A 13,473-nucleotide genomic window follows, 5' to 3' on the forward strand; every position below is an offset into this window, starting at 1 on the left:
AGATGGCGGCAAAACTCACTCAATCATGGTCATCATTAGGGCACACGTAAAACGTAATGTAATTCTTTCCACGAAGCAAATCCGTTATTCATAACATTAACAATGGCTTTGTTTAATTCACGTTAAGTGCCATTTTGACTGTGACTGGTCAAAACGTCATGAACAAAACCCACAGCTCCACTTCAAAAACTTGAAAATATATCTTTTATATTCCACCATACAGTCAGCTAACTCCAGCCATCCAAACAAAACTAATACCAACATTTGACGGCACACATGACTTAAAAATAAAAATTACCCCCACCATTTCATACTACACTATTCAATAATTTCACTTTATTATTAACTAGCTACAGAACCTGCAATGATGTATGACCACTGATTTCCTCGAAGACCAATGGTGAATAAGAAAGAGAATTGGTGTTTTATTTAGCTGAAGCAGTTTTCTTATGTCGTAGCTGGCAACCAAGTTTTTTCAGTGAAAGCGTGTAGCCCCACTGAACTATACCTTTATCCATCCAACAGATTTGTCAACATACATCAATTTTAGAGTTTTAATAAGGTTTCAAACACTTGGGTTTGAACTTATCAGCGCAGACAAAAGTGATAAAGTATTAAGGGTCCAGTGTTGTTGAGTAAAGCAGCTGTCAGGCATCTTCTAAGAGGATAAGGACTTCAAATGATGTCTTCTCAGTCTCCTTCAAGCTCTGCCTGAACAGTTGAGAGTGCTGCCACGATGACTCCCCATCTCCACCACTGAGTTCTGCTACAACCAGGAAGTCAGAAGAGCCAGCCAGACTGGGATACAACTGCATCCTCCCATCTTATGGTTCAAAGACAGGAAATTACAAGGTGATCATGCATGTCACATTTGGAGTACTTTGTCAGAAGATATCACACATCAAATCAAGTGCATCATTATACCTCCAGAGAATTCTGTAGTAATCTTGCTAGACTGCAAGTACCAGCGGACTTTCCCCGAGTGGAAGGTCTGGCTACAGGCCATGACCGAGATAGACTTTATCTTCATTCCCACCGGAGCAAAATCAAACTTCCAGCTCATCTGTCCCATAGATGAGCCCTCTGTTCTAGCCATGTACACCTAAACAAAGAAATACAATCAGATCGATCTGTACTGTCTTAATAGTTCACTGCACTATGCTTTTCTTCCTTGTTTCAAACTTGTCATACAAAAACAAGGATTCAAAATGAAAATTGGTTGTGTTTATTATAATATTGCAAAGACTACAGAAGAAATGCTTTCTCTTTTTTTTCCTGACAAATGTATTTATTTATCAATACCCATCAGGGCATGAACAGAATTTCATCAAGTAAGATAAAATGTTTTTCTTAGAAACAAATAACATACTCAAGCATTAAGAATACTCTCATTATTATAAATCACAGAATAAAAAATTATATCTGAATCGTACCATTTGCCAGTCCTTTTCCTCCTTTCTGAACACCGACTCTTTCCTCCACATACACTGATTCCAGCCCTGGATGACCTCAGAGCTGCTGGACAGGCGACAGTACTGGTCTTTGGTAGCATTGTAGCACACATGCAGTAACCGGTCACTCCTCTCCTTCTCAGTGGGCATGAACACATAACCTGCAGTCTGATAAAAAAAAAAAAGAAAGAAAAAAGAAATCACCAACACTGTCAGTGAAATGCTGACTTGAATGACACATGAAGCCCAAAATAATAATTTCTCAGGGAGCGCAAAGTGATGTTCAGCTGTTCTAGCAAGAGTCTAGCGTTTGGAAATGTTGGAAATGTAAGTATAATCTAAATCTACAAGTTGACAAAAAGTGACACAGGTTCATGTTGGGGTTGATGAGGTTGCTCTGAGATGGAAATCCAAATTCAGGGGTCGTTCCCCATGACCTCGGAAATTTCAAGTTCCGACTACAAATAGAACGCACCATTACTGGTGGTACTAACCTCCGCAGCAACATGTGTAATATACTTTACCTGTGTGGAAGACGCAGGTTTGGCAGCTGTGGTCTCCCCTCTCGCTATCCTCCAGGCCAGGGAGCCAGAGTTGCGCCCCCCCAGTTCTCCTGCTTTAGGCTTCTTTGGGGAAATAAACTCCACCAGCTCAACGAGCAGCCTCTCTGTCAGCACCTTCTTTGTGTCTGCACTCAGGAATAGCTGCCTCTATAGCATCAGGGCAGGGAAACGGTGGCTTACAGCAGAGTCGTGGAAGCAAAGAGTATCACATACAGGGTCAAAGGGGTCAAAGCTTACCGAGTTGTTGAGGCCATTGATGGTTTGAAGCAGCCAGGCCTCTTCAACACTGTTCCTTCTTGACAAAACTTCCGGGTGTTTGCAGGAATATCTCCATGTCACATCCACCAGCTACATCTCACACATAAACATAAGTGAATTGTTGACACAAGAAGAGAAATTAAGTCTTTGTAACAGTTAGGCCTGGAACATACTTTCTGCTAAGAACTGCCTCCTTATTGTTATACTGTAGTAATAGCAGTGTGTGTCCATTTCTCTGACCTGGTCTTTGGAGAAAGCCATAATATAGGCCAGTTTCTTGCCCCAACCAACCTCATACAACAGAGGCTTGTCACAGACGTTCTCACATGAGTCACAGTGCAGCCAACAACGCTGAGCCACCGAATAAACCTCTGTCCACACGTGGTCTGAAACAACACAGAGCCCCTCAGACATGTTAACGCCACAGAAACAATTCTGGCATAAGATTAGGTTTGAGTTTAAAAGGGGTCAAAGCCAATTCTATCCATTTCATTTTGGAATGAATATGTGCTATTCTATTGGCAAATTGTTTGAGCTGGTTCAGTGTAAAGTACATAATTCCATTTCTTGCAGCAGTAACAAGAACATTTGTAAGAAGTATATATTTATAAGACACTGACACATGTGAAAATCGATTTTCTTAAAATAAATAAATAAATAAATAAAAATAACAATACCTGTGCTGCACCAGATATACCTGGCTTCAAGGCCAAGAGCTCGGCAGCACAGGGTGAAACAGTTAGCCCACTCCCCACAGCGCCCCCTCTTTGTTTCCAGCAGCTTCTCAGGATTGTTGTACCTAGTGGAGAAAACATAGAAGCAAACCATTGTATTCTGTGTGTGTTTTGTGGCCAAATCCAATCACACTCCAAAAAAAAAAACATTTACAAATTTAAAACATTTTTTACAAGTGTATTTGTATTAAATCCCCATTCATGGAGAGTGGACTGAGCCACATCAACCCTAGTGTCGGTCTGCCAGGTAGTCTGGAATCAGTTGGATCCGGCTGATACAAATTGACTGCAAGCCAAGAGCGTTTTGTTGGGAAATGTAAGTCATCACATGTCATTTCATATTTGATACTGTTGTATATTGTTAAGCTACAGTTATGAGAATTATAAGTAGCGAAGCATCATTAAACACGCTCTCCTAAACTACACGTGCATGTGGGCACTAACATGTTACTTATTCATTTACAGTGTGCATAGGACATAGTATATGTCCATAGCTGAAGATGACTAAATGCCACAGTAAACTTATAATGTTTAGCCAGTAGAGGGCAGTAAAGGAGAGTACTGTATATTGTTGGAGGTGGCCTGAATCTCACTTGTTGTGCCTTGTTGGACTAAGAAGTTGCCTTTCCTTCAGTTATTTATAGGTATTGTTTATATTCATTCAGTTCACGCATACACTGGTTCTCCAACAGTATTTGTAAATAAAATGTTGGAAAACAATGTAGCAGTGTAGATTAAATGACTAAATTATAAAATAAAGAAATAGATAAAAAAGTACCATGTTCCCACAGGTTTCCTGTTTATATTACTGAAAAGCAAAGCCTAAGCCTTGAAACCAGAAGCCTTACAACTGATGCAGGGTAATTTGACTAAGAAGTTAACTCTAATATTTTCCAATTGCAGACAAAAGTCAAATGTTTAGTTTGACCAGCTTCCTATCTAAGTTTATCAAATCACTGTTTGCAAGAAATAAATGCTCCACCTCAACACATTCATGGGAGCAACAGAGAGAAAGTTTGGCAAAGGTTAACCAAATACAACATAAGAGCGTAACGTAAGTTGTTTGATCCAAGTCAAAAAAAAATCTCCATCACCGTTTCCTGAACCTGAAAATATTTGCATTTCACATGTTTGAGAACTTGTTCATTAAAAAAACGTAAACCCTTTCATCAATGATCGGCGTAGTTGGGAATTCCTTCAGTAATATATTAATGATTGATTAATTATTGCAGCCCTAACACACACACACACACACACACACACACACACACAGACCTGGGGAATCTGGTGGAGAGACTGCAGCTATGACAGTAATGGTTCTCCACTCGTTGAGCTCCCCAGCGCAGGTCATCAACACTGGGACTGAGGGAGCTGGCGGTCTGGGTGGAACCTCCACAGTGGCTGCAGGGTAAACTGTCCACCCACGAGAAGAAGTCCTGTTTGAACCACCTGAGTAACTCCAGCACCAGGAGGTCATCTAATCCAAGTTTACAATCTACAGAGAGGAGAGCAAGTCAGTCACTCTAACTATAACATTTAAGTTCAACAAACAAAGGGACTTCACCTGGATCGGCCTCTTTAGCCTCCTTCAGCTTATGTCGAGCAGCAGACGAAAGCTGCTGATGAGGGATGTGACTCAGGGCTTTCTGCTGCAGATCAGTGTTTTCATACAGCATCACATGCTGGAAGTTAGACTGGAGATTTGCAAAGAAGCTCATACTGCTCTCCTGACAGAGGACAAGAGAACACCCAGGTCAATCAAATAATACAAAAATACAGGTGTTCAGTACATATACAGTAGATGTAGATTTGTGTGAAAGACTCATTGAAGCATTTATTTCAAATTAACTGTGGTAAATATAATAGATTATACTTTAATAAAATGTCTGCTGCACTGTGACACGTGCACAAACGAACACACACAGCTGGAACTCCAGTTTACATTTATTACTAATGCCCTCACCGGAGGAAAGTATGGGACAAGGATTACTCCAAAACTACTCAGATAAAGTTTCTTGATACTAGTCCAATAACATTTAAATTATTAACTATTAATAAAACAAATGAGTATTTAATCCCACTTCAAAGTTGGACAAATCTTGTTTTTGTCCTGCTATTTGTGCATGAAATACAAGAAGTAATTTGTCCAATAAAATAAAGAATTATAAACAACCAATAAAAATGTGGGAACTTTAACAAAGGTTATTCGATTGTGTTTGAACATAGTGCGAGCAATGTAATTAAGTTCTTTGCGTTTGATTTTGTTTTTACTTCATTTTGAAAACCGGAAGTACCGCGTCTGAACTAGAGGACTGACGCACTTTACACTGATTTGACCACGGAAAAACGAATGACAGCTAGATTGACCGCAGTTAATTAGCGGGAAGTTGACAGCCTTGATATAAGTTTAAGTGATTGCACTGTGCACATAAAACGAAACAAAACAGAGAGAGCGCTGACAAAGAGAGTAATAGCAGCTCACTGTGACAAACTCATACACACGTACCTACTGTTTATGAGCAGATTATATTGAAGACAAAGCGGGAATCTTTCAAAAGGAAGAAGACTCGGTTACAGTGAGCTGCAGTTAGCATCGAGCGGTTTGTTAGCGCTGCCGTGTACTGAAAAAACAACGACCCGGAAGAACATTCCACATGCCGGGTCTTAAATGACACCACAAAGTAATCCTTAAAATCCTTAAAATGGCGTTGTTGTCGCTACAATCTCGGTCAACTCGCGCGAGTTGCTACTGTTTCTTCATCGGTTCTGTCAGGTGCTGCATCATCCGAACTGCTGCTGCTGTTGACTCGAGCTCGAAGATGGACCCGCCCATGTCCCGTCAGCATCACCTCCTCTGATTGGATGGTGATTCAGTAAAGTTAGTTCCCATTGGATAATTATTTCTTCTTCCTCTTACTATGCAATAAGAGAACATGACGAGTTAACAAGATTTGTTTCAAAAACGAGCAGTATTTTAAAATTCAAAACACAATTGTAATTTTCCAAATTACTTTTAATATTTTTGTGTTTAATGACCGTATATTTTTGTTGTTTTATTTTTAAATATAGACATATTATAATGTAGTCTTATACCCTCAGTATAAAATACTTCATAAGTTCATCAAAGTGTAACATTCATAAAACTACATCTGTGTTCGACATGTCTGAGACTGAGGCAACTTGTTTCAAAGACTTTATTAAATGCATTTTCTGTTCACCCACAATGCACACTTCAAATCAAATCAAAGCAACATAGCTTTTTATTTTCTCTCCAACAAAATACATGTATTTTTTAAGATCATTATCTTCTCATTTCTATGTACATTTCTTAGTAAGTAAGTGCTGGCTGTTACTTCCATTATCCCCCATTAATCTAAACACACAAAATAAAAACAATAAACAACAGGAGATGGCAATAGCAAAATAAAACACAAATGAAAAACATATCAGTATGAACATTTTTCTTTTTATATCAAATATTTTACAAATTCACTTTTCACTCGTCACAAGTTTGGACGAGTTTGGGCTGATTTAGTATAGATGTGTTGTTTTTTCTTTTCCAGTGTTTGTTAAACTGTATAGAGGGACCAACATGTCAATACATGAATATAAAGACGATGATTGCAAGAGTTTTGAACTACGCAGAAAACTTTTCCATAAGATGAGAGAAAATTCTGCATTACCTGATTTTTAAAAACAGAATTAAATAAATAGGACCTTGAAAAGATGCAAGCACTGGAGCTGCAAGAATGTTTAATTTCCACATCAATCGGCTTCTTCCTTCTTCACTTCTCCTTCTGTGTGAGGATGATATGAGAAGTCATTATTGTTACCACAAATGTGACAAAAACAGCTCTTACGCAAAATCAAATGAATGATTTAAATAAAAATAAATAATGTTGTTAATTACCTTATCAAGTTTTTCAGCCTCACCTGTGTCAGTTTACAGAAGAATAAACAAAAGACAAAGGATTAAAAAAACAGTACATTTTCACTCCCTGTATTTAATACGATTCAAATATATTTATGTATATATTTATTTTCAGTAAGCCTTTTCTTTCATAAAGACGATTATTTAAAATTACAGGAGTAATTGTTGTTATTGTCAGTTTATAAATTGTGTTTCTGCTTAATCGCAGTCATGTTATTTGATACCTGAGCTGGTGAAGGTCCAGAAGACAAACTTGATGAGACCATAGAGCACGAGTGCCACACCAACCATTGCCATGGAATCCTCAATAGATGGACTCGTGAACCCTGAGAAGAAACAAGACATAATGGAGTCCCACATTGTTTTCAGTCTTTATGAAAGTTATCTATTTAAACTTAAACATTCAACCTTCACTAGTAAATCTGCTACTTAAAAACAAAATACTTATATACTTATATAAAATACTTTAATATGCACGTTCAGCTCTTCTTTTCTCTCATAAATGAAGAGTAAATAATATTTTGTATATTGGCAACACTCTGGAATCATTGCTTTAATCTCATTCCTTACATGTGCCTCATACCATGAAAAACAAAATTCCCCCACATTACCGATGATGCTGAGGGACGTGCGGGCCCGTCGCGTGCCTCCAGGATGAACAGCCACACAGGTCAACTCTCCTCCTGTGCCCAGGTCCATCTTTGACGTGTCGAGCGCCAGCCAAGTGCTCTGGCTGTAGGTGCCATCCCATGCCTCCCTGTGCCCTGTGACACTGCCTGATTCCAGTGGCCTGGCCTTACCATCTGCACCTTTAAACTCCCAGCTCAGCTCCATGGAGAGGGGGGCAAAGCCGGACGCTTCGCAGTGGACATTCAAAGTCTGGCCAGGAGCAGCGAGGGGCAGCGGGGAAGGGTGGATGGAGAGAGACGGAGGCTCTGGGTCGAAGGAGGAAAAAAAAATGGAAGAAGAGAGTCTGTTTTTAAATTACTGTTTTATAGTGTTACATAGTTTAGTACCCATTAATGCACCATGTAAATAAAATATTATAAAATATGTATTATTATCATTACTCTAAACTTATCCTTATCCAGGCTCCAGTCCAGCCAATGTAAATATTTAACAGGATTCTCTTATGGGGGCCCGCTCTTAGTTCAGGGCCCTCTGTAAATATCTGCCTTGTTGCAGCGCCCTCTGTTGAACATGTAGGTGAACAGACAATGACACGTAATCCCTCACCTACAATCTCCAGCTCCACCGCCACCTGAGCCAGAAGGTACGGCAGATACACGGTGCAAATGTAAGTCCCAGAGTGATGCACTTTTGCCTCCTGCAGAATCAGGGATGCATTTCCTTTCTTGTGCAAACCCTCAATGTCCAGTGTGGCCCCTTTCTCCTGTGTGTCTGCCAGACGGTCTGTCTTGCCATCATAAGCCAGAACAAGTCGTCCCTTTCCTCTGAACTGGTAGCGCCACTCGACGGCAAAACCGGACCCGGACAGAGGCGAGGAAGGGTCGACCCAGAAGCCGCAGTCCAGCAACACTGGCTTCCCGAGTCTGGACTGCACCGACACGGTTTTACTGGTCACGCTGAGAATCACTGAGGAAACACAGAGTGAGGAAAGAGAGAGTCAAACCACCACATGCAGCTGAGATAGAAAAAGCATTTCCTCTTTCCTTCATGATTACCATTTGGCTCTTTGGTTGCCGTGGGAGCTCGCATGACGGTGGAAATGGCCAGCTCTTTGTCTACCCCACGTAGGGCAGCGGAAAACCAATCGGCTTGGAGGTATAAGGGGCTGAAGCCAGAGACTGTGAGTGGAGCAACCCATTTGAGGTTTGAGGGCTGATGCAGGAAGGGGCTGATCTCACACTGCGGCTTCTCGATGGAGCCTTTGGGAGGACTGAGGGAGTGATGGCACAGGGTGGCAGCTGGATCTGAGGACACAGGACACAGGAGACTCACATGTAAATACTGTCATCTGGATTATATGAAAGAAAAATACACTGACAAGATATTAAAATAGTTAATACTAGAGCTCATAGGCTAATACATTCAATTAAAAATATTTTATTAATTCTATTATACATTCTATTAAAAAATAACACAAAATCAACACAAGTCACCTTTATCTGACATTTGTTTGAATGAAAATAGGTAGACCATCGAAAAAAGTTTATTTTTCAGTAATTTCGAAGTTTATATTTCAGCCATTTTTAAAGAAAAATATTTGGTGGCAAATATTTCACAGTGCAAACAGAGTCAAGTTTATTTTACTATTAATATTTTATTCAAGTTTATATTTATTTTTATTCCATAGAAATGTAAATTACACTGCTGACACCTTCCTTGTACCACACTATAACACAATTTAAGATATTGCCATAAGCACAAATATGCAGTATTTTCAAATACACATAAAACAGGTCTAATTAAGTATGCTTTAAGTGATCTTTGTGCCGTATATTATTGCTTGAGCTATCAAACAAACCTCAGATGAATCCTTAACAAAAATATTGTTTAGTTTCAGCCTGAATCTAAGCATCTAGACAATGAAGACTGCCGATAACCTACCTAAGTCCTTTATATACTGTACAAACATCATGCAGGTTCACTTTAAACTCACCTGTAATAAAATAGACTCTGTCAGGGCTGGTGTCAGACAGAGGCTGCTGCGACTCTGCGCTGTGGCTGTTTGCGTCTGTTCTGATGTAGAGCAGGGATTTTTCCTGGGATGTTGGTGGAGTAAGGCCTCCTCCTCGACCCACTTTCTCCTGCACAAACCAGCAATCCAGCACTGGACAACTGCTGCTGCTGCTGCTGCTGCTACAGGCTTTACACAAATGATGAAACATAACTGTGAATACGAAAATTACACTAGGAAACACGAGCATAATAACAGGGTTACACAGTATTATGATATTTCGTGCCAAAGCAGTGTGTATTCTGTGATGTCCCCATAAAGAGGCCTAATAGTGTACTGAACTCTGACAATGAAAAGTAAAAGTAAAAGCCTGATTGTCGTCATTGAACTGTGAATGTTTTTCTCATGAACATTTGCACAGTCTGACTTTTTAAATCATTTTTCTCATCTCTGCATCTTTAATGTTATTGCCCTCCACATCTCTTAGTGGGACGATAAAATTTCACTCCTTATAAATGTATGGCTTAAACGTTATACTAAATTATTTTTTATACATAGTTATTAGTTTGTTTGTTTTTCCCACTCTAGTCCAATCCAACTTTAACTGTAAAAGCCATACAATAAAAAAACAAATAAGATAAATTAAAATGTATTTAATAATTTTAATAAATTAAATAATTTTTTTAAATAAATTAAAACAAAAATAAAATAAACAACTTACAACATAACTTGTTTTTTTTTTCTCTTGATATTATTAACTCCCTGATTTACTGCTTCACGTGGAGGTGTCTCATTGGTAGCTGGGTGTATTGACAGTTTTAGCCACGAGAGGGCAGCATAGCAATGAGGCAACAAACGTCTCAAACAAAATCCCACTCAGAAAAACACAGCACGCTTTAAAAAATATATACATTTATGAGCACAATAACTTAAAGAAGACGTCTAACCGTGTGAGTGTGTTTGGTAATAAATTCGGCATCGATGTAAATCACCAAAAACTTGCACGAAAGCTAAACTACTGTATGGTCGTGTTACGATTCGCTTACCGTGGAAGAAACAGGCAGCAGCGACCAGGCTCAGTTTATAAATCGTAGACAATTCCGTCATGTTTGTATGTTTCTGCTCTGCTGCGAAATAACGTCCGCTGCTGTTTTCACGTTCACCAAAGTCACTACGATCCGTGGATTTCCCCTGCAAAACCCTGCTTCATTTTACTTTCACTTTCTCCTACGGTGAGTGTCAAGGTAGCACGAATATATACAACTTCCTCTTTTCCTTTCAAAATAAAACAGCATATTCATAAGATATATTTAAGAGGCAGGTGAATCAAATTAACAGCAAAGGTGAATCAAAAAAATAAATAAACTAAAAAGCAAAAATAGAGTGAAATATATGAAGCATATTGGAAAAGTTTGCTTTAAAAAGTTTGTGTGAGGGTTTTATCAACAGTATTCATAGTATATTCATTAATAGGCATGTTTGAATAAGTAATACAAATCAATTTGCCTTAGGAAAAGCCTTTTATTTGTACTTTAGGTGAGAATCTTGCTTTATGCTTTATTTCCTATTTTTGAAGTGGAAGCTCACGATGCAAACAAATAAGAACGCTCAAACCCAACACGGAAGGATGAGGACACAGAGAGAGTCGTGAAAGTGTTTATATTCTCCCTGGTATTTGACGGCCACCATACACAGAAGATGTCAGAAATATTTGAAAGAAAACTCAAATTCAAAACAAAAAAACCCTGAATATGTTGCCTTAAAGGTGCAATTGAAATGAGTTTGTTCTCTTTTTTTGGTCATTAATCATCAATAACTCCATGATAACCTTTCAGCATAATGTGAATCAAGTGTGTCTTCTTAATCTGTCTTCTCTGATTTTACCAATTAGCAGAGAAGGAATGATTTTTATTGGCTGTTCTACTTTGCAACAGGTCCCTTGATTGGACCAGGCAACAACTGCTTACACTGCAAAGAAACCTATGATAATAAAAAAAAACACTTTTGACTCAAAAGATGACTCAGAGTAGAATACCATCAAGTCCAGTGAAAACAAATTTGAATTGTATAAATACTGTGTATAATATAACAAATATTACAATCTCTGTACATTGAAATACAAGTTCTAGCAGTAAAAAACTGTGACAAATAAATTGACAAAGAAGCTCAGAACACAGAGCCTCCATCATAAAACATAATTCTTTTATCAGTCTATGAATACTGCCACCAGTAGATGGCGCCCTCTGACAAATAAGCTATTTTACTGAGCACTATATCCTTCCTTTTCCAATGTTATCTCTAATTCTGCCAGTTTTATGTGTGTACAGTTGTGTGTCTGTTTACTTTGCCTCGAATTCAGAAGATTCAGCGTAACCTGAGAAACAAGAGAAACAAGTTTGCAGCATAATATCAGTCCAGACTGTTCTGTGGACAGAGGTCAAATGAGGACAAGAGACGGAACACAAACAACAAACCTCAACCAATGCATCATTTATAAAGCGGTTTTAAACCTCACTTGGATATTTAGATACATACAAATCCTGTTTTAATATATTCAACAAGTATAATCATTACAGAAAGCCAGAAGTGAGCAGTTTGTAGTTCTACATGAGTTAAAAACTTATTACAATGTTCACCTCTGATTATGTTTATGAGGAAAGTATTTTGTTGGACACCAGAGGAATGTGGCTAAACAAGGAGAACAAGAGGCTTCACTGACCTGACACATGCAACAGCATCAACAATCATAACACACCCAATCTGGTAATCATGCCAGGACAGAAAAACGAAAGCTAACAGACTCAACATGTGATTTCCCAGAAAGAGGAGAAAAATATGGCTGTTTCTGCCTGTTGGTGGAGCTCTAACACTGCTACTGCACAGTATTACTGCTGAAGGCGTGTTCCAGTCATATCTAGTTAGTCTGTTGCCCTATTACTGCGGTTCTAAACCTTTTGTCCTTGAAGCAGAAATATGCAAAAGCAAAACAGCATGTTGTGGTTGGTTTTGGTTGCTATTCTCACTGCATATATGGATTAAAACTGTCCTGTGCTTCTATAAAATCCAAACCAAGGCAACTCTTGAGACATTGCCTTGTTTTCTTTTTTTGAATCCAGTGAGCGTTTGGTACGTTTATGTTTCTCAGACATGATATGTTGTTGTAGAGATGCTGACAACAGGAACATGATCAGGTATATCCTCTAACCGACCTGATGAAACTTGTTTACGCAGAGTTGGTCCCAGGAGTTCAGAGGTCACAGAGGTGTTGCATTTAAAGGTGGATCAAAAGAAATGGGGGATACCGAGTTCTGATTATCCAATAGAGTGGGTAAATGTACAAACATAATTTCAATAACCTCACAACCGCAGAGCAGACAAAGCTCTGGGCCCCCATGTGATCTCTGGCCCCCCAGGTTGGGAACCATGACTCTATTATTTAATTTAATTTAATTTAATTTAATTTAATTTAATTTAATTTAATTTATATTATATTATATTATATTATATTATATTATATGATATGATATGATATGATATTATATTATATTATATTATATTATATTATATTATATTATATTATATTATATTATATTATTATTGCACGGCTGAAAAGTTTAACTGATGTATGTGTGTGTGTTGATCAGTAAACTAGAAAAGGAGCCCATAACCTAGGTCTGTGTCTTTGTTTTTAACTATCAGAACATTTTATTATTTTTATTTTGTATTACTTTGAAGACAACTGTAAATATAGGGCGTGAAAGAGAAAAATGAGACACAGTCTCAACAAAACAAAAGAGAAAATCATCTGCAGTGGAGATACATTTCTCTTATTCAAGCAGATTTCAGCAACTCAACTGGTGTCATGTCAGGAGCATAAAATCCAGCTGAGTGTGTT

The 13,473-nt window shown here is 38.4% G+C and overlaps 2 protein-coding genes across 3 annotated transcripts; both read right to left on the reverse strand.

Moving 5' to 3' along the window:
• Window positions 1–185: 185 nt before the first annotated feature.
• Window positions 186–5,819, reverse strand: ngly1 (N-glycanase 1). 2 transcript variants are annotated; one of them, XM_058619541.1, is made up of 10 exons: window positions 5,517–5,819; window positions 4,571–4,733; window positions 4,282–4,501; window positions 2,950–3,071; window positions 2,513–2,658; window positions 2,252–2,362; window positions 1,976–2,161; window positions 1,434–1,619; window positions 925–1,102; window positions 186–823 (listed from the first exon to the last, which is right to left on the reverse strand). In XM_058619541.1, the coding sequence occupies exons 2-10, from the start codon at window positions 4,722–4,724 to the stop codon at window positions 648–650; spliced, it is 1,479 nt and encodes a 492-aa protein (XP_058475524.1). In that variant the 5' UTR covers window positions 4,725–4,733; window positions 5,517–5,819; the 3' UTR covers window positions 186–647. The 2 variants fall into 2 exon arrangements, with proteins under 2 accessions (XP_058475524.1, XP_058475523.1); XM_058619540.1 differs by having other exon boundaries at window positions 5,513–5,819.
• A 367-nt stretch (window positions 5,820–6,186) lies between these two features.
• LOC131447641 (tapasin-like) lies at window positions 6,187–10,826 on the reverse strand. The gene is made up of 8 exons (XM_058619542.1): window positions 10,625–10,826; window positions 9,561–9,767; window positions 8,623–8,871; window positions 8,174–8,533; window positions 7,549–7,872; window positions 7,162–7,263; window positions 6,917–6,939; window positions 6,187–6,803 (listed from the first exon to the last, which is right to left on the reverse strand). Exons 1-8 carry the CDS (start codon window positions 10,683–10,685, stop codon window positions 6,792–6,794), a joined length of 1,338 nt encoding a protein of 445 aa, XP_058475525.1. The 5' UTR covers window positions 10,686–10,826; the 3' UTR covers window positions 6,187–6,791.
• Window positions 10,827–13,473: the final 2,647 nt, after the last annotated feature.

The sequence above is a fragment of the Solea solea genome, chromosome 20, assembly GCF_958295425.1.
Source record: "Solea solea chromosome 20, fSolSol10.1, whole genome shotgun sequence".
In the NCBI taxonomy this organism is placed as follows: Eukaryota; Metazoa; Chordata; class Actinopteri; order Pleuronectiformes; family Soleidae; genus Solea; species Solea solea.